Source organism: Falco biarmicus, chromosome Z, assembly GCF_023638135.1.
Source record: "Falco biarmicus isolate bFalBia1 chromosome Z, bFalBia1.pri, whole genome shotgun sequence".
NCBI lineage: Eukaryota > Metazoa > Chordata > Aves > Falconiformes > Falconidae > Falco > Falco biarmicus.
In genome coordinates this window covers 1,163,002-1,186,799 of record NC_079311.1, presented here as the reverse complement: position 1 = coordinate 1,186,799, position 23,798 = coordinate 1,163,002, and the positions used below count along the sequence as shown (strand labels likewise).

The window sequence follows — 23,798 nt, the reverse complement described above, 5'->3', positions numbered from 1 at the left end:
AGGGCGGGGCCGCAGGAGAGGGGAGGAGCTATGCCACCGCCCCGCCCCGCCCCGCCGCTGCTGCGCGCTGCTTGCTCGCTCGCTGCTCGCTCGCTCCCCAGGCTGCCGCGGCGGGAAGCGGCGGCGGGGCGGCATGGTGCGCTCGCTGAACTCCATCGTGGCCGTGTGCCAGAACATGGGCATCGGGAAGGACGGCCGCCTGCCCTGGCCGTCGCTGAGGTACCGCGGGTCTGGCGGCGTTCTCCCCGCCGGGGCGGCGGGGGCGCGGGTGGACCACAGCTCCCAGCGCGCAACGCGCGGCGCTCGACAGGGCGGGAAAGTGCCCGCGGTGGCGGGGGGGTGGGGCGGCGGCGGCGACCGGGCCGCGGAGCTCCCCCGGGGGTCGGGCCGGCAGGCTCCTGGCTGCAGGGTGGCCCTCATGTAAGCAGGGCCGGAACCGAAGGGCTGGCCTCAGGCGTGGTACCGGTCCGGCCTCTCCCCCTACTCGGGTTAGGATTTTCTTTTCACATCTAGAAAAATGCACCTTATCCCTAAACCACGTTGTAATGCGCTCCATGTTTTCTTGCCAGGAATGAGTACAGGTACTTCCAAAGAATGACTAGCACATCCCACGTGGAAGGTAATGTACTTGTTGCCCAGGTGTGCCTCTACATATTATGTTACTTCGTGTGGCATCAGTCACGGAAAAGTCTGGTAATTTTACCTTTCCCTGACTTAAAAGCCCTGCTTCTGCCAACAGCCTGCCCTTCCCCACACTCCCAAGCCTCACAAGTCTGCAGGTTGTTTTGATTAGATAAAGAAACAGGACATGAGGCAGATATTTTAGGGCTGCAGGTGATGTGTAAAAAAAAAGAATGCCAAAGTCCTGTTTCCCCAACAGGGCAGAAAACTTCATGTACCTGTCCTAACCCACAACTCCAACACTGAATAAGTTAAAAATGGAAATCAGTTTATATGCTAACCAGAGTTTTTTTCAGGCTGTATTAGCTTATCTAACTTGTTTGCTGTCGCTCAGCCTTGGCCATTTGTTCCACCCCTCTGACCTTTCTGACAGTAATTTTGCTTTTCTGATTGCTGAGCCATCGCAGTACACCAGAAAACCCAAACTGTACTGATAATATACAGCAAGAAAAGTGAAAACGTATGCAGTATATCTGTACACAGCAATACCCAACTGTACTGATAGTGTGCAGCACTAACGTTCAGGGCCAGCAGCAAAGTAATATTATAGACTATAGATTTGGTGAGATAAAACAAGTTACTGTGGGGTGGAAAAAAAATGTGAAAATCGGCACAAACACACAAGAAGGTGAAAACAGCTAATTTGTTCTCATCAGGTACTTCGCATACTTGTCTTTGCCAGAAGAGACAAGCCTTGCCACATGGCTCCCATTCCTCTTTCTTACCGACTCTGGTGCTGGATTGACATTTCCTTAAGCTGTTCTACTTCTCTAACCCAGTAGGCTAGGCCGCTGGGTGTCTGCAGGGCCTGGGAGTACAAGGTGCATGGTAGAATCAGGAAAGAGGCATCGGGAGAGGAGGAATAGGACCTCCCTGAGCCATGCAACTGGCTCACTGTGTTTGATGGAATCAGAGCCATGAGAGACAACAGGTTTATCCTCCCATTTCTGCTGCTTCTCTCTTTGCCAGCATCATCACTCTCTTTTCTGTGTTTCTTTTTTCATGCTCCTGTTAAAACTGCTGACTAGCAAAACTCACTTACTTGCTAAAACTTCTTGGCAGCCTAACTTGCCCTTTTTTTGATTAAGTGACCTGTTCCATATTCTGATTGAAGGTCTACCTATCCATGTTTTACAAGGAATGTCTAGTCTCATTCTGCAGCAGTCTTAAGTGATTTTACTTATGTTTTGGAGACGTGATTCAGCCTCTTGCAACCTCACATACAAAAAAGACAGAACACAAGTCTTTTTATATGTCTGCAAGTTGCATCTTACCTGGCACAGATAACCCATAATCAAAAAACAGTGTTTCAAATATAACTAAAAAGAAACATCTAGTTAAATCCTGCCTGCAGATCTTCTGATAAACTGTGATGCTGGATGCTAGGCAGTTCAGTTGTGTCATAACCAGACCTCTTAATGGGTTATGCTGCCATAAATCTTCACACCATTGACTTAAGAAAGTCAGAGAGTCACTGATTTTTGAAAGTGAGAAGCACCACCTAAACTTGCATTTAGTCTGCATGCTTACCTGCACTGTCCATGGCTTTAAATTAGCTATTGTCTAGACAATTCTTTGTTCTGACGCCACAGGCATCCCTTTGTGATCCTTTAGTCAGAAAATATGCATGTTTTTCAGAACTTTTACATTTCCTTCAGCAGTGGTGCCAGTGGTCTGTGCTAACATACCTAAATTGACACTGCACTATGTCTCTTGGAAACTTGCTTATGAAGCTTATCTGCCAGAGAAGGGTCTTTAGATATCGCTAATAAACAACTGGAGCATCCATTCTCTGGTGTGGTCTCTCAGATCAAGAAGCAGGGAGGAAAGCTGTGAACATACACTATTTTATTTTTTCTAAAATCTCTCCTGCTGATGAGACATTTTGTGCGTCTCAACATCTGTTTATTTCTTTGATAACTCAATTTCCTCATAAAGAGAAACCCTCTTCTTAGGGTATTTGTAAGAGATGATCAGGTTATGAATGTTTGGTCAGAAATGATACTTAGAGTGAAATCTAGAATATGATTGAACACCTATCGCACTTCTGCTTTGGATTTAATTAGGCTGGTTCATCTCCTAAAAGTTACCCTTTCACCTGGCCTTTTTTTTTTTTTTTTTAATTAGATAATGCTCGAAGTTGGCAATTATTCCTGATTGTATAACTGGAACGATGGAACATGAAAAGACAAAGTCGATTACTGTACACTGCTCAGATTTATAAAGAGAACAATGACATTGTTAGTGGGAAAAAACACTAAAAGAACTCTTTTGAGGGTATGAGTTGCTCTGACACACAGAGATTAATTTGGTCCTGTAGCTATAGCAGAGCTAGTGTCCGTGTAATGCATGTCATGGGCAGTGACATGCCTTTTTTTATTTTCTTTTATCTGTGTGCATGAGGCTACATTCGTGTCAACTGACTGACAAGACTTTGAGGCCACAAACAAGTTCTTCTACGGATGTGACTAATTTGAGAATCGGGGCCTAAGCTTGTACCTTTTTTAACTGCTGAAATGAAGTTCGGAACAGGGAGGGCAAGTCCAGCCATATCACTAAACAACCAAACCAAATTTAGGACGGAGCAAAACCACCCTTTAATAAGTGTTTTCTCTCTTACTCAGGTAAACAGAATGCAGTGATCATGGGTAGAAAAACCTGGTTCTCCATTCCTGAGAAGAATCGTCCTTTAAAAGACAGAATTAATATCGTGCTCAGCAGGGAGCTCAAGTATGTATGATGACTAATAGGCCTTTAAAACAAATGAGAAGTCTGCACCTAAAAATATGTGTAGCAATAGATGTAACACAAGTAATGCTAAATGTAACATACTCGGGCATTGTGGGTTACATGAGTGGACAGCAGGGTGGGTTGAGCTGGCTGAATGGCAGAGCTCCGAGGGCTGTGACCAGCAGCACAGAGCCTGGCTGGAGGGGTCAGTGCTGGGTCCAGCCCTGTTCAACTTGCCCATCGGTGACCTGGGTGAAGGGACAGAGGCACCCTCGGCAGGTTCCTGATGATACAGAACTGGAGGAGCAGCTGACACTCCAGGAGCCTGCGCTGCCATTCAGCGAGACCTGGGCGGGCTGGAAAGTTGGGCAGAGAGGAGCTCATGATGTTCAACAAAGGCAAGTGAGGGATCCTGCTCCTGGGGAGGGACAGCCCCGTGCACCAGCACCGGCTGGGGGTGACCTGCTGGGGGGCAGCTCTGCAGAGCAGGACCCGGGAGTGCTGGTGGGCAGCAAGTTGCCCATGAGCCAGCAGTGTGCCCGTGTGGCCAAGGTGGCCAGTGGGATCCTGGGGGGCACGAGGAGGAGCGGGGCCAGCAGGTGGAGGGAGGTGACCCTCCCCCTCTGCTCCGCCCTGGTGAGGCCGCATCTGGAGCGTGTGCCCAGTGCTGGGCTGCCCAGTTCACCAGAGACATGGAACTGCTGGAGAGGGTCCAGCAGAAGCTACGAAGCTGATGAGGGGCCAGAGCATCTCCCTTACGAGGACAGGCTGAGAGAGCTGGGCCTGTGTAGCCTGGAGGAGACCGAGAGGGAATCTCATCAATGTCTATGAATGTCTTCAAGAGAATGGGGCCAGGCTCTTTTTCAGTGGTGCCCAGCGACAGGACAAGGGGCAATGGGCACAAGCTACAACACAGGAGAATTCCTTCTGAATATGAGGAAGAACTTCTTTACCTTGGTGGTGGCAGAGCACTGGCACAGGCTGCCCAGAGAGCTGGTGGAGTCTCCTCTGGAGATATTCAAAACCAGACTGGACATGGTTCTGTGCAGCCTGCTTTAGGTGGACCTGCTTTAGCAGATGATCTGCAGAAGCCCCTTCTAACCGTGACTATTCAGTGATTCTGTGATTTTTTCGATGTCTAGTTAGGAAGCATCTCTACTGTTGGTTCCGAGGGATATCACTCGTCTACCTGTAAATTTTTAATTATTATTTTTATTTCTTTTATTTTGTAATTAATTCACAAGATACAATGGTTGTTACTTTGTGTAATGAATACTAGTCCTAGCTCTACACCAAACAATCTGACAATTGTCAGCAGTCTTTCTGACAGGTGTATTTAACTGTATTTCTCTAGATCCTGCTTAGACTGGTGGCTCTTAAATCCCTTTTTTTAAGTTTATTTTTATTAGCATTTAGGGAAGAGCTGTCCTTTTTCAGAGCTCTCTTCTTGAATCCATCACCCACAGTCATCCAAATATTCTTAAACAAAAATGTCCACTTAAAATGGTTTTGGAGGATGTTGCTGTGTTCTGGGCTAAATATGGGGGGCTTGGGAGATAGGGACTTTTTTGACTAGTTCGATTGAGTGAAATATTAATGTTCTGGAATTCAGGTAGAAATCTATATTTAATTTTATAAACCTCTACATTTCTCATTTACACTTTTTTAAAAAACATGATATAAAATTTCAGATCTGTAATTTATGCCTTTTAAGTCACAGTTGTGATTAAACTGTGATTTATTAAACAGTCCTGCAGTCAGATGAGAATTCTAACATAGTTTAGCAATAATAGGCATTTCAAAATAATTAACTAATGTGAAACATTTAGTTATTTGTGAATTCAGCAAAACATACTGTATGTCTAGATTGTATTGATTATCATGATGAATGGTCCTTTAATTATTTAGTAATAAAACTTTGCTTTTTCTAGGGAAACCCCAAAAGGAGCGCATTATCTTTCCAAAAGTCTGGATGATGCTTTAACTCTTTTGGATTCACCAGAGTTAAGAAGTAAAGTAGACATGGTTTGGATCATCGGAGGCACTTCAGTTTACAAGGTATCTTCAGAGTACTCCTAAATCACTCATTTTCTGCAGTGGGATGAGGATGGCTCAAGTTCCTATTACTTGCCCTTTAGGAAGTGCTTTTCCTTCATGTCACCCAGCACCCTCCAGTGATTCCAGCAGAACAAGTCTTGGAGAGTAAGATTTCAAGTCATAAGTTTAAAATGCCTGTCCAAGTAACCAGGTGGTGCTCTTGCTAATGGTCCAGTGTCATGCAGTTACTGTGCTTTTGAGAGCTTTTCTTAAATATCTAAATTGCTAGTTTTTCAACCAAAACCCATCCCGTAACAGTTATTTTACTGAGATAGTAGACTGGCTCTGCAGAGGATGTGGAAAGAAAGGAAAATTGATCTGGCATTTTTAGCCAGAGTATGACACTATACAGGTGTACAGGTGAGAAAAGAGGACTTAGAGAGAGCTGGCAGGTGGTGGTATCAGCAATAACAGGAGATAATCATACAAGAAAAGGAAGCACTCACTGTTTTGCCATCCAGCAACCAGACATCCCTACCGTTCCTGCTCCCCAGGTTTCTCTTGGTGTCTAAGGTGTCTTGGTATTCAGGTGTCTGTTCAAGTGCCAGGATGACTGCATGTGCCACTTTCTAATCAGGACCATCTCTGCACTGACAAAGCCCTGTATAAACTCTCCTGTTTTCCCACAAATGTAAGTCTTCCTGTCCTTAGAACTAAGAATTAGCTCTGTAGCAGGGAAGTCTGGCATAAAATGCGTCTCGTGTTTCCCTATGTTTGCTCAGCCATCTTTCTCCCTTTCCGCAAACCTTCCCATTTTCCATTAATATGGATGTAAAGATTAGTCAACTCTGTGCCTCCACCCACATCACTAGAGTAGTCCTTTCAGCCCCTACACAGTCAAAGTTCTGCCCTTTAACTCTCAGTTGATTTTGTCTTCTTTTGTTAGGTTCTTATATAATTTGTATTTATTAGCAAACAGTACCACAAAAGGGATTATGGCCGTCAACCCTAGTTCCCTTCATATAAATCAGAAGAATATGGAATAAGGACAGCAGTAAGCATTCTTTCTTCTGAATAAAAAAAAAAATCTTACTTAAGACTTGTAAAGCAATTTCTTTAATTATTTATTTATTTATTTATTTACAATAAAGGAAGCAGTTCTGCTGTCCTTTAGTCATCATGACTATGCTGGAAAATATATTCCACTTCTTGTTTGGCACTTGGACTTCAGGTGTGTGATGAAAACGCCATCATGCTCCTGGTAGCAAATTAGGGCTGATAATATGTATATGAGGTGGGAAAATACTTTTTATGATATGTCTTGCCTTTGTTTGCAGTTTGTGCCTTTCATGAACCTCTTCTCTGTGTCTTAGAGAATGCATCTTTTACAGTAAAAAAAATAAAGTAGTTAGATATTTTTAAGGTTGTAAAAAAAATAATATGCATATGTAAATAGCCTGTAAAACACTCTTGTTCCTCTTTTTTTTTAATTTATGTTTTATAATCATTATCGCATGTGGTGAAGTCCACTATATTTGATGTCCCAATGCATTCAGTCTATTAAGTATTATCATACAGAAATAACCTGTCCTTCACTCTCGGCCTTTAAAATGCCTGCTTCCAGGCAGTAAGATTTCTGGAGCCATTCTCTTCAGATTGGGCATATCTGCCTGACATAAGTAAGAGACTGGGTTTGGCTTCTGCTTGTAATTCTGCAGGATTCATAGTGTATGCAAAAGCATTTACTCCTTCCATATAATGGCCTTGTTCTCATCTAGTGCTGCAAAGACTGATTATTTTTGCTTGTTCTTCCAGAAGTGTCTGTGTTGTAGACTTCCAATTCAACTATTTTTCCAGTGTCTGGCTGTATTTAGTAGAAAACAATGCCATTTTGTAAACTATTACCAATAATTATAAATAGGCAGTTTTGATCATGGGTTTTTTTGCAACATACTACTTGTGCTGATCAGCATATAGGAGTATGACTTGAAATTTCAACTTTTTCCCCCTTTCATCTACTTGGGCCATTTCAAAGGAATTTTTAATTCATTAGGAAGAAATCTGACAGTTTTATACAGATTTCTGCAATCAAACTAGGTTTGTGATCTTGATTAAAAGGGTTTGATGGAAACCATACATCTCTATCAAACTGCAGGTAATATTTTTAGTGCCTGTATTAAAGATGCACAGAGGATTACAGGATTATTTCCCTTATACCATGAAGAAATGTGTGGGAAGTAAAACAGCGGTTGGTAATTGAAGCAAATAATGTTTGTTCAGTCCTTGTAGGTATTTGCTTTTAAAGCATTATTTTGTTTGGATGGCTCAAAGGTTTAGAACTGATTGTCCTTATTAGTATAGGCCTGTGATAGAGAAATTACCTGTAACTACTTCAGCAATTAAACGCAACAGGAGTGGTGTGAAACAGGTAGTACTGAGGACACGTCGTTTCCACTTTTAGCACCTTGGGGAGTTTAACCCAAATTTTGGATCTTTCAGACTGGGTAGACCTTTATGAAGACAGACCTTGATGAGGACAGCAGGCCATTCTGGAAAGTGCCATACTGATTGCTGCAGATGATGGTCCCATCCACCATCAACACTTTTCTATTCCTTATCTTACACCTGGCTTCTCCTACTCATTTACAATTAACAGTACTGTGTCTGCTGGGTAACTCCTCTTCTGCATCTCAGCATAGCCAAACAACAGTGCAGTAGAGAGTTGTTTTGCACTAGGAAGAGCTAATCCATTATGATCCTGTTAAGAAGAGCACCCAGACTCTGTCAAGTGTCATTTAAAATGCAACTTATTGGAGCTAACAAAGGACAAAATAGTGTAAGTAATCTTACATCCCTGCAACTCCAGGTTGTGTGGCATGGAATGAGCGTCCAAGCCACATGCAGCATGCTGCACAGACCCTGTCTGTAGAAAGGGCTGCCTCATTTTGGTCACTGAGACTATTACAGGGCTTTCTTACAAGAAAACAAGTCTATTTGTCATTTTGGCTGTCAAAAAAGGATGTTAACATGAGAACTTCTTGCCGTTCTTTTAGATAAAGGCAAGGACATGCAGGCAGCATAGTTGTCAGTATGAAGTAGGAGCAGCCTGCTGGCTCCTTTGTTGCCATTTTCTGGCTGAGCTTATCCCGTGGCCAAGGAATATGCACAGCACAGTACAGGCCTGGGTCTGTTCAGGTTAATTGTTTTGTGGATCGCTGAATCCTTAGTGTACAGTGATCTTTCAATCAGGATCACTACAAAAGGGAACGGTAAACTCATGCATGCACCCATTGCACTTACTTCAGGTAGGCTGCTTTGACAGCCTGTCATAGGCTGTTTTGGATGTCTTGGAGGATGAGTAGGAAGACTGGGGTGTAATAGCATTCTTGGAGTCTTCACTGTATCTGCTCTGCCCTGGTTGATCCTCAGCCCTTGTCACAGGGGTCAAGCTTAGGCTGGAGGCATAGGGATTCCCCAGAATAGAGGCAGAACGTATTGAATGTGAGGGCGCATAACTGAGGCCATCTGTCAAGAGCTACTACAACAGCTTTGCCATTGCCAGATAACAATTCCAGAGTCTGTATCATTAAAGAGCATGGTTTATTGTCCTGTGGAGCCTTTTAACATAGCTGCTAACTGTAGCAACTTCTGATCAGTTAATCAGTTTGGGATGGGGGGGTCCACCATGATCAGGATTGTTGTCACTGCGCTCCTTGAAGCAATCCTCCAAGCTGTGTTTCTGTAGATGGTATGGTGTGGCAGTGTTTGCGTGATCTTCCAAGCCTTTGCTCTCTTTGGTTTCCCACACCCACGTCCCAGCCAGATTCCAGACACAGGGTAGCAAGCCAGAAAGTTTAACAAGGGTGGCCTGTGAATTGAGGCAGATTCACACATGTTTTCAGAGGTTTCCAAAGAACCTCAGACTAAAAATGGGTGCTGGCACCTGTTTTCTGCAAAGGGTAGTTCAAGACGTTTGAATGCCTGCCTTATTTGAAATACTGCATCACCTCTGTGCCTCATGCTGCCCTGCCAGATACCATGCTGAAACACAAGCCTGGCTTATCCTCATCCAGAGAGTTATGCTGAGATAGAACATCTGCCCAGCTGCCTGAGTGCAGAAGAGCATTCTTCGGGACATGTGTCCACCCTGTCTCTCAGTCTTATGTACAGATGGCTGCTATACCCTGCCCAGCCCCTAAGAACTGAGGCAAGCAAAGGTGCTAGAGTGTGTGTTCCTGGATGGTATTTCAGAACAGGATGGTGCCTTCAGCAACAGCAGGGCGAGGAATGGGATGGAGGCAAGAGACTGCTATTGTTACAACCTCTTCTTTGTAGGACTGCAAAAGAGAGAGGAGCAAGACTGACAGCTTCTGAACATGTATAAGGACACAGTGCAGGGGTCTGTTGCTTATGGCCATCTTGCCTACTGCCCCTAGCCTCTCAAGGACACAGTACACTCAAGGGTCATAGGAGTGTTGGCATAAGCTGCCTCCAGTCCTGTGAAGAACAGAGAAAGGTGAGTCCTGAACAGGGTGGCCATCCAAGTCCTCATGTAGGACATAATTCATGCTGTAGAACACATTCATGCTGTGTTCAACAGCATACTCTGGGAAACTGTCTCTTCTGAGCCTTGACCTCTGCAACAGGAAAAGGCAGAGCAGCTAGACATAGTAAGCGTTTTGGCAGGGATGGGGAGAGCTGAGTAGTGTACTGGTATGATAATTGGATGTGAGAGCAGACAAGGTTTAAAACAGCTCCCACAGTCCACGGAGAGTTCAAAGCCATGTGCAGCCTTCATCTTCTTAAATTTGACTTGACAGTGATCACCTCATCATGTTTATGATCTCCTGATACAACCACAAGGTAGTACTGTTGCCTCCAGGGAAGCTTTTGGACTTCTCACAGCACAGGTGTACAAGTTTCATTTCTTTGGATCTCAGTGTGATGCTGTACTGGATCTTCTGCACTATTCTGGATCTCCTAAGTTCCAGAAGTAATTGGTGTTGCTGTTAATGGTATGGATGAGGAAGGAGTATAACAGCCCAGCAGTGGCCAGTAGGTCACAGCATTTATGAAGCCATTATGTGTCATGAGAGGCACTCCATGATTTTGTGTGAGCACTTGATGTTTTGAGTCTCCTGTCTCATAAGTGTTTGTTGTGTGCAGGAAAACTTGTGGTGGTGACTCACTCATTGATTCTGGCCCTTGAGTCCCTATTAGCTATTAGAGCTTATTGGACATGTTCCTGCAGCAGGTTTTCTGCCTTGGTTTTACCCCCAAGAAATTTAGTACGTGCATGCCAAGATTGCTGCCCAGTACAACTAAAGCACGGTGAATGGGGACATTTGGAAGATTCACTTCAAAACCACATTTCTGTTCTGAGTTAAGACACTAATACAGATGCACTCTTTGTGGAGGTATTGTCTCTTAATTGAGGAGTTCACGTCTTAGCTCTGACTCTAAAAAATAGCACTACTTGGACATCCTAAGGGGGTCTGCTCAGTATAAATTATGTTAGTCTCTTTTAACTGGATTCAAACTGTGTCTTTTAGACTGATTTAAAACAACATTCAGATTTTACTAGGAATAGGAACTGTAAGTCCAGCACATCCCCAAATATTAAACAACGACTTAAAAAAAAATGTAGATTTATTTATGTGGATGGTATGATCTTATGATATGTTGTTTGTAAAGTGTTTGATATAAATCTGTCTTTGTAAAAATAAGCAAGCACAAATGCCTAACAGTGAACCTACCGGGGAAGGGGGAGGGGGTGTGGAGGTGTGGGGATGGACGGACACGACACCCAAATTAGCAACAAAACTTAAAAAAAAAAGAAAAATTTATGACTCAGGTCCTCATAACCAAGGCCTCTTTAGTAACACCAGAATAGGCTATATGTCAAATGGGTTTTCACCTTGATAAAACAGTTTTTCCTACAGCATCTCAAACATTTAGAATTGTCTCTTCTAATTTATATGTTCCTGCTCACCTTGTTGCTTTCTCAATGCCACAGAAGTAAACAATGACACTCAAGGTCACATTGCTGAAGTACAGAATTGTATTCATGTATTAAATTTGGAGAAGAAACTTGTAATTTCATAACAGAACAAAAAGTTCTTTCATAAGAAGTTTTGTTTGTTTTGCTGTTTAGTTAATATCTATGCTGGCCATAACAGAAAATGGATGCTGGTGATAAATAGCATTTGGGGATTTTCTTCAACAAAGAGGCTTGAGCTGGAAAATTAAATTTCCAGTGGTCTCCAAGGGAAAGTTTTATCTAATATTCATGTTCAGGTGTCTTTCTGTGTATTAGTATTTGACATATTGTTTGGTAATCTACCCTCTTTCATTCTTCAAAATTACTGAATTATGAAGTTGGTGTTCATATTTAGTGTGGCAAGTCTCTTGCAGATGATTAATTACCCTCTTAAACAGAGTTTCTTGACTAAGCATATAAGCTTCACTGGGTTCTGAATGCCCTGAGTGGGTTGTGAATGCCACATTTGCTAAGCTTCAGATCTTTGCTGGACCATAAGGATCACTTCTTTAGAAGAGAGAAGTAATAACAATTTGAGTCACTAGTTTTATCATGATTTTTTTTAAGCCTGCCGAAACTTCACTAGCTAATACTGATACACTAGAACATACATTATAAAGATTACATTTTAGTATGTCTGAATTTCTTGTAGACTATAAAAGATTTAATAGTAAATTTTCTACCTTGCCTGCATGTAAGACAAAATGATTTTGAGCTGCATACCTAGTCTCCATTCCAACAGTCACACAACTTAATATCATTCCACTAACATGTATGCTACCATGTTTTTGAAGTGTTGCATTCAGCCTAAGATGTGACTGAGGATTGAGATTCACTTACAAGGGAGCTCTGCAGTCAGCTCATTTTTCCATGCTCACATGCTCCACTCTTGCAGGTTGCAGTGGTGTTGCACCCTTTCAAAGACTGTTCTCAAAGAACATGCTGCAAGGAGCAGGCTCCTCTGAGCTACGTGATGCTGTTGACATGGTGGGGCATCACGCTGCAGGCTTGAAGCATTATTCCACTCTGGGGGCAACTAGTGCAAAAAGCTGAGCATTACATTGGCTTCTCCACTAGTTCTGTTTCAGAGTGAAGTAATTAGTATGGCTTAATCCTAACTTTACCTTATGTAAAGTGAAGACTGAAGGTCTGGTTGCATCTGTACCACTAGGCTTATGATAATGTTATTTGCTTGTGCATGTTTATGGTCCTGAGCAGTTGTTTCCAAGGAAGGTTACTGTCTTCTTGGCATATATGCAAACTAACTCTCTTATTTCATTACTATAATGTCACAGCACCATTCTTTATGGAAGATTTTCCCCATGTGTAGTTGTCTGAACAAAAAGATAGGAATGAGAAGGCAGTTTTCCTGTGTTACTGTGGTCTTCTAGGTGTTTTTTTAGAAAGGGTTTGAGCACTCTGCGTGCAGTTCCCTAATGCCTGTTTTATATACGTGGCAGGGTCACAGCATTACAGCTGACAGCACTGTCCTCCCATAGAGATTTATGTTTTGTAAAAGTATGTCTGTGACTACTGTAGTCATGCTTCTGGTGGCCAATACTTCTTGTTCTTACCTAGTTATAAATAAACTTAGAGGAAACAGAACTCCAATATTAGCCATGGACTAGTGGATTAACTAATAATTTCCTTTAAAAGTTTAAAAAACTTTAATTCAGCATCTTTATACTTTCACAGACTTGAGAGGGACATATCCAGCTTTTCCAGTAGAACCTTCAAAGTAAACTCTCAGGATTTTTAATGTGGAAACAAAGGTGTAATTACTCCTTACTGCTCTTACTCCTTAACAAGCTTTTTGTGTGCTCATTCTTGTGAGCAAACATATTGATTTGACATTCTTCTGGGAAAAAATAATGACTAAAAGAGGTTAATATGTGAGTCAGTTGCAGACACAAATCATGCAGCTATGAAAGGTTGTTGCTTTTCAAGTTCTTTTTCAAAGATACTTGCAGAGATCATAGAGGAAAAGATTTAAAAGACCCTCTTTTGAGACCAGCTCGTGGAAAGGTCTAGTGACTAAAGTGTATCTGTTTATGCAAGGGTAAAACAGTCAGGCATTTTGGTAACAGTCATAGCAGAATTTTGTTGTACTTGCCTTTGTTCCTGGCAGAGAACTGGTCATGCAGTGTCTCCTGCCTCACTAGGCAGTGTTGGTGGGAAGAAAGGATTTTTGAAGGTGTTGATTCTCTTGGTTATCACCACAACTCTCCTAATAGCCAAAGTTTGACTTTAGCAAGTCCTTTTACCTAGGTAAGGTCTAAAACTTTGTGACATTTTCAGCTGTGAGGGGTTTTTTTTTAGTGTGTAAAGTATATTTCTTTAATACTCTTGTGGCTTCAGAATAATCCAATACATTTTAAGGGCTGAAAAAAAGAATGTAAATAAACAGAATGTTTAATTTGAAATTTTCTCTTTTATAGAGTTCTCATACTTTGTTTGGATTGACAATGTTGTTGTCCAGAAAGACACCTGAAAAATAAGTGCCTCATGTAGTTACTTTGGCTGATTTACTTATTTTATGTAATCAGTAGAAGATGGAAAAGCAGAAGCAGTGTGTGTGTGTGTCCTAAAACCTGTGAATCTTTAAATGAGTAGGAATAATTGGTCCCTTCTACAGCAATTGGTTGCTATGTCCACTAGTGTACAGTGGTTTGGTGATTAGGTCTAAAGAAGATTAATTTTCCATATAATACTTCTGAAACTACGTGTAATACACAGCTATTATTTGTTCTAGAGTTTCAGGGCTGTTTTAACGTGTGCTCTACCAAGAGGAACTAATTCAAGGCAATGGTCCTACACATACAGATATAATCTAATCTTACATGGCGGTCAGTTCAATGCAGCTGGAAATTACAGGGAAGGTGGTCTTTACATCATCTCTTTTTTGCTTTGTGCTTCAGAGTCAGGCTGAGGATTTCCTGGAAGTGAGCAAAAAGATGAGGGTACGCTAAATGTTTCACAGGGTTATGAAGATAATGTGTGAGTAATACAAGACTGGTTCACATATAGAGTTGACATACCTGGGACAACATGAGGGATCCTGACAGCTCTCTTGTCCTCCCTCTTCTGAAGAGTAATCTCTGCTTGAGGAGTAGTTTTGGTGATTCTGAAAGATAAATAGTCATGGTTTTAATAGGCTGTGCTTTAACGTGAACCAGAAATCAGCACTGCTTTTCCCTGTTGTGTCAGGAGGTGATATCTTAAAATGTTCAGTAGCTGTTACACAAGTTGGTGAGCCTGTGTGGAGAGCAAATACATATGCAACAAAAGGAGAACCAGTCCAGGTACAAGTACAGGCCAAAGATAACTGAATGGATTATGAGGGAAAAACACAGTAAATGAAAACCATACCAAGAGTGACTTTGAGACCCAGTGTGGCAATGGAGTGTGGGTAACATAATGACCATGGAGTGAGGAGGCAGATTTTTCAAAGTTACAGAACCATGAGCTCAGACACATCATCATTTTGTTTTAAAAATCCCCTCCTCTTGCCCTGGTACAATTATTTTTCACAAGTTCTCTCTTACTGCCTTTTCCATCATGTACATTATCCTCACATTTACAATATACACAAAACCAAAAAAGGTAGTACTGATCTCCTATTATTGGAAATGTTTTGTCCATTGAATATTGTGCTAACTTCCCACAGTATCGCCTGATCACTAGACATATATTCAGTTGTTGCACATTCTGTTTAAATATTCAAGATTATTTACATCTGTACCTTTGTATTTTGTGTATGTTACATTAAAACAAAGTCATATTCACCCTGTTCTGTTCATTAGAGTAAATATGCATAATGGGTATCTCCTTGATTAAATTCAAAGTATATCAACATTCTATCAAATCAGCACTATACATCCTCTAACTTGTCTTCTGTACCAAAAAAGGTGGTGAAACTGGGAAGAGCGGCCTGGACAGGGCAAGAGTGAACTGAATGTCTGTGAGGAACTAATTTAATCCTCATGAAAATGCCAGTGTTGTGATAAAGCTCCTTTCCCATCCTGCCAGGTCCATAGCAGTAGTTTACAGAGGCAGTGTCAGAGTCCAGTCCTCTCTGAATAGGTTCTTTTAGAGACTCCATACATGGAAAGTTTCATGTTTGACACAAAATTTACCTATGTGAAGTTTTTTGAAATTACTGTCAGGGAACATGGAGGACCAGGTGCTCCCAAAGGAACAGGAGCTGGAACCCATGGGCAATAACCTGACTGGCATGACAGGGACGTCACCAGCCAGGGCTCGTGGTGGTGAGGTAGGTCCACAGGGCAGGATCAGGCCTCATGAAAGTAACCAGAGTCAGACATAGCCCTGGAACAGCCAAGGCTAGGTGTCAGGGTGTCATCCCACGACATGATTCAGCTATGTATTTAAATCCCAATATAAGTGAAACTTAGACTTAGCAGAGCAGAGCAACTGAAATACAAAGTCAAATCACTTTACAAATGTGTTTCTTCTTGCCCGTCTCTGTAGTATACTCCACTGTCATGGCATGGGGCATTCCCAGCTGCTGAGAAGGAGTATGTCGGTTGAAGCCAGCTTGAGCCTGTTGCTCTTCTCCCAAGTTCCTTTTGTGTGTTGTGTAGTATTCATGGGCTGTGTGCACACGCAGACCCCCAGAGCTGGTCTGACTAACTCAGGAAGTATCTGCACTTTTTTTTTTTTTTTTTAATAACTTGGGGACAAAACAGTTACACAGCTGATCAGTTCACTCAACTCATGCAACCATTTATCTAGAACAGTGGTCACCCTCCAGTCCCTGTCATGCTTCAGCTTTCTTTGCAGTATCTGCGGTCAGTCACTCTGTATGCTCCTCCTAGGCCTGTCTTGGTGGTACAGAGTTCTTGCTGAAGCTGAAATCCCATAGAGCTGTGTAGGAAGTTGATTTATTCTTCTACTACAAAAGTATTTCTGTTTACAGAACACGGTATGTTTTTATTTGCGAAGCAGATTATTGTTCTTCTGTCAGTCTCCAGGTGTTTCTCCTTCCACCCTTATTTAAAGAAAGAAGAAATGTGGTATTTATATACAAACTGGATGAACACCAGTGCAGTGTTGTTGGATGCTGCTGTGCTGTGACTTCACCTTCCATTTTAAGCCATTCTGTAGTAATAGAGCAGCTTTTCTAGAAACTAACTTCTCAGCAGTGATACCAATTAGTTTTATTGGATTATATTTGCTATTACTTAGTTCCTGTACTTGTGGAAGTAGTACCTAATAGCATGCTGCATGGTGAATCACCTTTAACAAAGATCATTGCTCATTGCCAATTTAAGGGAAAGGGAGGAGCAGCTATAAGCTTTTCAAATATGCATTATAATAAGCACCAGTATAGCTTTTAATAGGATGTTTTAAATGCCAGAAAGTCTTGAAGCGGTCACTTTTCAGTCTGATCTGGAGACAAAATGTACTTTTTCAACTCCTGAGTTTGTATGAATTTGTAAGTCAGGAGCTCACTTAACAGGTGTCTCCCTTCATAACTTTTTTCATCCAAGGAGCTTGGAAATTTTCTTTGTTGTTGTTGTTATGTTACTTTCAACACATATTATCACTTTGCCATAATCCAGAGATCAAACTCTGAAGTTAATTTGATCACTGGAATTGCAAACTAATGCAGACTAAAAATACATTATAAATCCTTAGCAGTGTTATTAATGAAACATCGGAACAAGTTACCTTGAGGTATGGGCCTCTCCCACTGCTCAAAGCGGTGTGATTCAGAAACTGCATGTTGACATGAGCCCATAATGCTCCTTCTTCTCACAGGACTACTCAAAATTTTTTCTTAATTTCTATGAGATGCCCCAAGCTCTGAGAATAGGTATTGCTGCCACTTACCAGGTAGAACTTGCACAAGATTAAATTACCCTTTTAGAATACTTTTGAGCAGAGTCCAAAATAGGAGATTTAGAGTTCAATTTTCACTGCTTTGCTTAAATCCCATAATACATAAAATAGAATAACTGAGTTTCAGTTTTAGATAACGTATTTGGTGTGCAATCTACAAGTAGAAAATGTTGATGCCAGGGAAGTTCCGAATAAATGACTCAATAGCCAGAGTGACTGTTAAGCAGGTATTTGTTTATTCAGCACTGGGTGCTTGGGGGATCGCTCCTCCTAACACACACACACACTGCACACTTTGCTAGGAATTTATACAGCATAAACATCCATATTCGTGGGAAGGACAGACATAGTTATAGGGGTAGAATATTTCTCGGAACACAGCCATTCCTTCTTGGGCCTGTGCACTGTCTCCTGGTGGTCTTCACTGAGGGTCTTAAAGATGAAGGCTTAAAGTCTTCCTCTGTGTTGAACTTTTTACCTCGTTCCTCAAAGCATGTGCAGTGTCTTTGCCATCGTTCAAACCAAAAAGCCATTCTAACCAGTACACTTTCTTACCTGAACTGCAGCACTAATTCCTATTGGCTATGTCTGTTCAGGCAAGGACAAGTTTATCAAGACACATAATTTCATTAATATTTTGCTGACTTATTGTTTCCCTCTTAACTCTTTACTTGACTTTTTCAGTATCAATGTGCCAAGACTCTTACCCCTTGGTTCTTTTTGAATGCTGCCATGGTGATGGCTGGTGCAGGCGGAACAAGAATTTGGAGAGTTCGTAAAGAATGCTAGTGTTCCAAATAAGAATTTACAGTCTTACGGACTTCAAATAGTGTTATAAAACAAGGATAATAAAAATTTTAATAAACATCACTATTTCATGCAAGGTTGAGCTGTTTTGCAGAGGAACAGCTCAATTTTAATTGTTTCTATTGTTTCTAAAGGCAGCAATGGAAAAGCCAATTAATCATCGACTGTTCATGACAAGAATTTTGCAGGAATTTGAAAGTGACACATTTTTTCCAGAAATCGACTACAAAGACTACAAACTTATCAAAGAGTAAGTATCAAGATGCCTTCTAGCTTGTGTTCAGATGGGAGACTTAATAATCAAATTTGAATGTGTGAGAGTCCTATTAAGGCCATGTTTTGTTCAGAGTTACAGGCGCTTTTCACTGTATTTTTTCCCCAGAGTCATATTTTATTTAGAACCTGGAATTGCACCACAATCAGCGCAGAGGGTTTATTGGAACTTGTTGTGTTCTGCAACCTCCCCATAATCTTTACAGTAAAGAATTGTATCTGTTGGTTTGCTTGAAAAATAACTTTCTTACTGTTTCTTATTTTAGAGCTACTCAGATATTTACTAAGCTTTGCAACTCTCAGTACGTTGTTAGTCAATGGTATTTAGTTTCTCAGTGTCTTTGATAAATTGCCAAATTAAATGGGTTTGAGCAGGGAGGGTTGAGCCTTTATAGATTTCTAAGGTTATTCCTTTCTCTTGAGAAAATTACTTCTTCCTAACAAACTTAGTAGGAACAAGTATTGAACTGCAAGTTTCTGCCATTCACTGTGGTTTCTTCCATGTTACCCTTGTCATATTCCAGTCATACTTCTGTGTCCTCTCCAACAAGTTTACATCCAACAGGCAGTAAGGAGGTGGCAAAAATTCAGATGTTTGCCTCAAGAACCAGCAAGGAAAGGACCTCTTCTTCATCGTCGTCTTCATCTTCTGCTGCTTCTTCTTCTTCTGCTTCTTGCTACTCTCGTCTTGGTTCTCAGCTGGTTACAGACAGTAGTGGAAGAAATAGCAAGTCAAGCTGTCTGCACAGGGCACAGGAATGGGTTAGCACTGAAGTGGGGAAGAATAGGTAGGGTCAGGGAAGAAAGGTGTGGGAGAGACAGACAAGGTGAGTAGAGAGGGTAAGTCACCTTGTTCAACTGTTGACACATCCTGAATTGCACTGTGCCATATCATGAGCCTGCTTTAGTATACTGATGTCAGACACAAAGCTCCCCTTCCTACCTCTTGGCTGTCTCTCAGGTATTGGTTTTGGCCAGCGTACTGAAATCAGAATTTGGCCTTGAAACATGAATGTATAAAATAGCAGGTAGTTGCCTCGCTAAAGCGGAAACCTGACAGAGTAAACATAGCAAACAAAATTTCAAATTTCTTTCTCCTTCAGTGTTACTCATACAAAATCCTTATTCTGTCACAGGGAACTGAAGAGATTTTTGAGAGTGTCTGTTAATAAAAACTGGTTTAGTAAAACTGGAGTGTAGAGGAACACTTTGCATGGTAGCAGTCAGCTACTTTAAAAAGCTGTCATAGAGTTCTAAGAAATGCTTTACTCATATGAAAATCAAAGCAAAAAAATCCAAAAGTGTTATATATCTCTTCTATATTTGCAGACATTTTAAGTAACATGTTGGAGACTTTAACAAGAATGTGGAGTTTTTTGATTAAGCCAAAAAGGAGGGGTTTTTTTGCATCAGAGTGTGCTTTAATGATTTAAAAAGATATGCATACAAGTTGCTGATAGTAGTTAACATGATTTTTAAAAATAGTTTGTACTTAGTATACCTGTTGTAAGGATGGTATTTTTGTCTCCTTCTCAAACAACTCTTCTAATTGATTGGATAAATTACAGGTCATTTGTAATAATGACACTTTTATCTACTTGTTGGCTTTTACTTTTTCTTCTCCTCTTTCTCCAGATACCCAGGTGTTCCTGCTGATATCCAAGAAGAGAATGGCATCCAGTACAGATTTGAAGTGTATGAAAAAGTTGTCTTGGCACAGTAAATGAGGCTTTCTGTACTTTCATGTGAGAGCAGGCATTTTAAATCATGAGTCTTTATTGAGTGCAAATACATGCTAAATTATTGAGAGAAAATCCTGCCTGATGGTACAGTATCTCAGTAGTGAACGCTTCCAAAAACACACCCGTGCTTTGAGTATACACGCTGCAGTGGAAACATGAGGGTGGTCAGCAGCATGAAAGAGATAGCAGTAAGGAACACCACGGCTAAGGTGGCATGAGACCTTGCACTGATCATTACAGTCCGTGGCGGCATCCCTAACAATTCCACAGGTAATGAAACTCATTAGACTGCATCTGAACTTTTCTCCCTAAACAAAGAGTTAGAGTATCTCCTGATTCAAAACATCCAACAGTGAGAAAGCATCACAACTCCTGAGTTTGACTGGAATGGTATATACATTTATAATAATCTTTAAAATGTAATGGTGTAGAGGAAAACGTAAGCAAGCATAACAAGAGAAATAGTCTGGAAGTCTCGGGCAGCAGCTGAGGGATCCATCGATCCCTTATGGAAGCCTTCTTGGCATCCTAACCAACCAGGGCACACAGTCAACTTCAAGCCTTTTCGCTGAAAACACTTAACTTAAAAATTAACCTGTGTGGCGGCGCCCCCCGCGCGGTGCCGGGCAGAGCCCCTGTAACCCCCGGCTGGTGGGGCGAGGCCCGGGCAGGGAGAGCGCTCGGCAGTTCCCTCCCGGCACAGCGGGCTCCGCCGGGGGAAGCCGGGGGCCTTTGGGGCCGGCCACAGCAGGGCAGGGCGGGGAGAGATCCCCCCGGCCCTGACACACACCGTGTGCTGCCCTGCCCCGCGGGGCCCTCCCCGGGCGGGGGGCACGGCCTGCCCGGCCCTGGGCTGCCCGCGGGCTGCCCTGCCCGGCCCTGCCCGGCCCTGCCCTGCCCTGCCGGGGGGGCTCTGCTCCGGGCCGGTCCCCCCCGGCCTCCCCCTGCCCGGCCCTGCCCGGCCCTGCCCTGCCCTGCCGGGGGGGCTCTGCTCCGGGCCGGTCCCCCCCGGCCTCCCCCTGCCCGGCCCTGCCCTGCCCTGCCGGGGGGGCTCTGCTCCGGGCCGGTCCCCCCCGGCCTCCCCCTGCCCGGCCCTGCCCTGCCCTGCCGGGGGGGCTCTGCTCCGGGCCGGTCCCCCCCGGCCTCCCCCTGCCCGGCCCGGCCCTGCCCTGCCCTGCCGGGGGGGCTCTGCTCCGGGCCGGTCCCCCCCGGCCTCCCCCTGCCCGGCCCTGCCCGGCCCTGCCCTGCCCTGCCGGGGGGGCTCTGCTCCGGGCCGGTCCCCCCCGGCCTCCCCCTGCCCGGCCCTGCCCGGCCCTGCCGGGGGGGCTCTGCTCCGGGCCGGTCCCCCCCGGCCTCCCCCTGCCCGGCCCTGCCCTGCCGGGGGGGCTCTGCTCCGGGCCGGTCCCCCCCGGCCTCCCCCTGCCCGGCCCGGGGGCTGCAGGGCCGCTGCTCTCAGGCAGGCTCTCTGCTCTCCCCCGCAGCTCCGTGGGCCATTTCCCCCCCTCCTCAGCCGCGCTGCCCCCCAGGGGCTCCCGCCGGGGCTGCTGGGCCGGGCAGCCACCCACACCTCGCCGCGCAGTACAATCTGATAAAGAATTTTTAACATTGCCATTAACTTTACACCACTGTAAAGACCTGTCGCTCTTGCAAGAAGTTGCTATGTCAGTTTGACCATGGCCACTTGCAGTGTAAGAACATAAACATTGCTTTCTTAACAGAATCTGTGTCCCAGCATCCGTTCTAAACGCTATCAGTACAGATGCAGAGTGTTAATTTGTCAGTGTAATTTTGTGTGGCTTAAAAATATGGATTATAAGCAGATGGTGAAGTCCTGTTTCCTCTTTCAGTAAATAGAGCTAGTATAATAATGTTTTTTGTTACTGTTCCCTAAAAGTAGTGAGCAATATACTGGTACTATAGTAACACTGTGATTCTAATGATATGATGCCAAGTGCTGACCAGAGCTGGTAATTGCCAGTATTACCACAACATCGTCAGTGGTATCAGCCCATTGCAGTGTTCTGGCTGTGGGGAGTTCATCAGACAGCAGAAGACTCCCTGTACGAAGTGCGAGGGACAGAAGCTGGGGTGTACCGTGCCCATCTGGGCTCCCTACTGCTGCAGCTGCCACCCTGAGAGTGAGAAGCCTATGGGGGGGATCCCTGTGCCACTTCCATTGCAGCTCAGTCTGAGAACAAAGAGTAGGGGGAAAAGTTACAAAAAAATAATAACCCTCAGGGCTCTGCTGACTGCTTCCCGAAAGCATTTTAAAAGCATCATGTCTGAAGCAGTATTGTGGGAGATTTAAATAATAATTTTCATCCTTTAATGTCACCCTGAGACCCAGTTGTAACATCAGGAGAGTAGCACTGGCCATTGGCAGGTTTTAGATGTTGCAAGTGTACAGAGGAACGTAACAGTACCCAGTTTTCTAAGAAGATTGAACCTTGATTTTGCTTGCTTTTAAAAAAACCAAACCTCATTGATAAGAACACTTAGAATATCAGCTGTGAACACCTCTTGAATTTTTTCATGGCAATATACGGTATTAGCTAATAAAAAACTTCTGCAGCATATGTTCTGGGTTGTCTCAGTTTTCTCTGTGTTCCTTTTGCATAATTAAAAATGTAAGTACTTTCCTGTGTTGATCTTCTTGCTCCACGTGTGCCAATGTGACATCGGTTGATAAGGGTTAAAACGACAAAGTTATATGCTTGCATAATACAGCAGAAGTCTCTCCAGAGTTTTAATTTGCCAGACATTGTTAAAGGGAAGGAAAAAGACTGTTACCAAGGGGATTTTTTTTTTTTTTTTTTCCAAATAATAGGTCACAGTGACCCTGACAAGAAAAAAAAGCCTCCCAGAAGTGTTTAGTGTGTACCAGTTAGTATCAAAAAACAGGTCACCTTTGAAAGCTCTGCACAGCTAGTCTGAAAAGTACTTTGTTTATGGCAAGTGACATTTATTGGAAGTGGAAGCAAAGAATTCATACTACGTTGGATTACACTGTGATACTGATGCGAACCTGTGTTAGAAAATTTCTGCCTAAGCATACATTGCAGGAGATACAGTTCACTGAGACCAAAATCTTACTTGTTTGGCTGCAAAGAACTTGGATGCAAACAAGCCTACTGGGAACATAAATAGTTACTCTGACTCTTTGTGGACTTTCTTAGTCTTCTCCATATTTGACTATGTTCATTTGACAAATTCTACAACAAATTAAGACTCTTTATGATTCACAGAAATGCAAACTTTTGAAATAACACAGCAGTTTCCTACCTAAAACTTTTCAGAACCTATTAATGATGCAGTATCTTCAGTATGCCACACTGCCAAAAAGATGGATTTTTGTTTTTTGTTTTAATAAGAACATTGCACTGGGACAGCACCTTTTACGTTAGAGCTTTTCAATATGCCATACAGATTCCAATCAAGAATTAGGAATATGCATTTGATTGCAGTGAAGTTGGGTCCAAAAGAAGTATCCAAGTGGCAGACATACTATCTACTACAAGGTTAGATGCTTACTGTTTCAAGAAAATGGATAGGCAGAAAGGTGCAAGTCCATGTGTTCAGGAAGCACATGCAAAGACTGTTTGCTGACAGGTGTATTATTTCCA

The 23,798-nt window shown here is 43.0% G+C and overlaps 1 protein-coding gene across 1 annotated transcript; it reads left to right on the top strand.

The window, feature by feature from the left end:
* The first annotated feature begins 50 nt into the window (after positions 1-50).
* Positions 51-20,247, top strand: DHFR (dihydrofolate reductase). The gene is made up of 6 exons (XM_056323952.1): positions 51-219; positions 570-619; positions 3,306-3,411; positions 5,343-5,469; positions 18,295-18,410; positions 20,069-20,247. The coding sequence occupies exons 1-6, from the start codon at positions 134-136 to the stop codon at positions 20,154-20,156; spliced, it is 573 nt and encodes a 190-aa protein (XP_056179927.1). The 5' UTR covers positions 51-133; the 3' UTR covers positions 20,157-20,247.
* The last annotated feature ends 3,551 nt before the right edge of the window (positions 20,248-23,798 follow it).

What these genes read in the sequence shown, in the direction of transcription:
- DHFR (XM_056323952.1), top strand. Translation starts at nt 134, where the DNA reads ATGGTGCGCTCGCTGAACTCCATCGTGGCCGTGTGCCAGAACATGGGC. An exon ending in TAGCACATCCCACGTGGAAG is followed by an intron (nt 620 to 3,305) that starts GTAATGTACTTG and finishes TCTCTTACTCAG; the next exon opens with GTAAACAGAATGCAGTGATC. An exon ending in GACTACAAACTTATCAAAGA is followed by an intron (nt 18,411 to 20,068) that starts GTAAGTATCAAG and finishes CTCTTTCTCCAG; the next exon opens with ATACCCAGGTGTTCCTGCTG.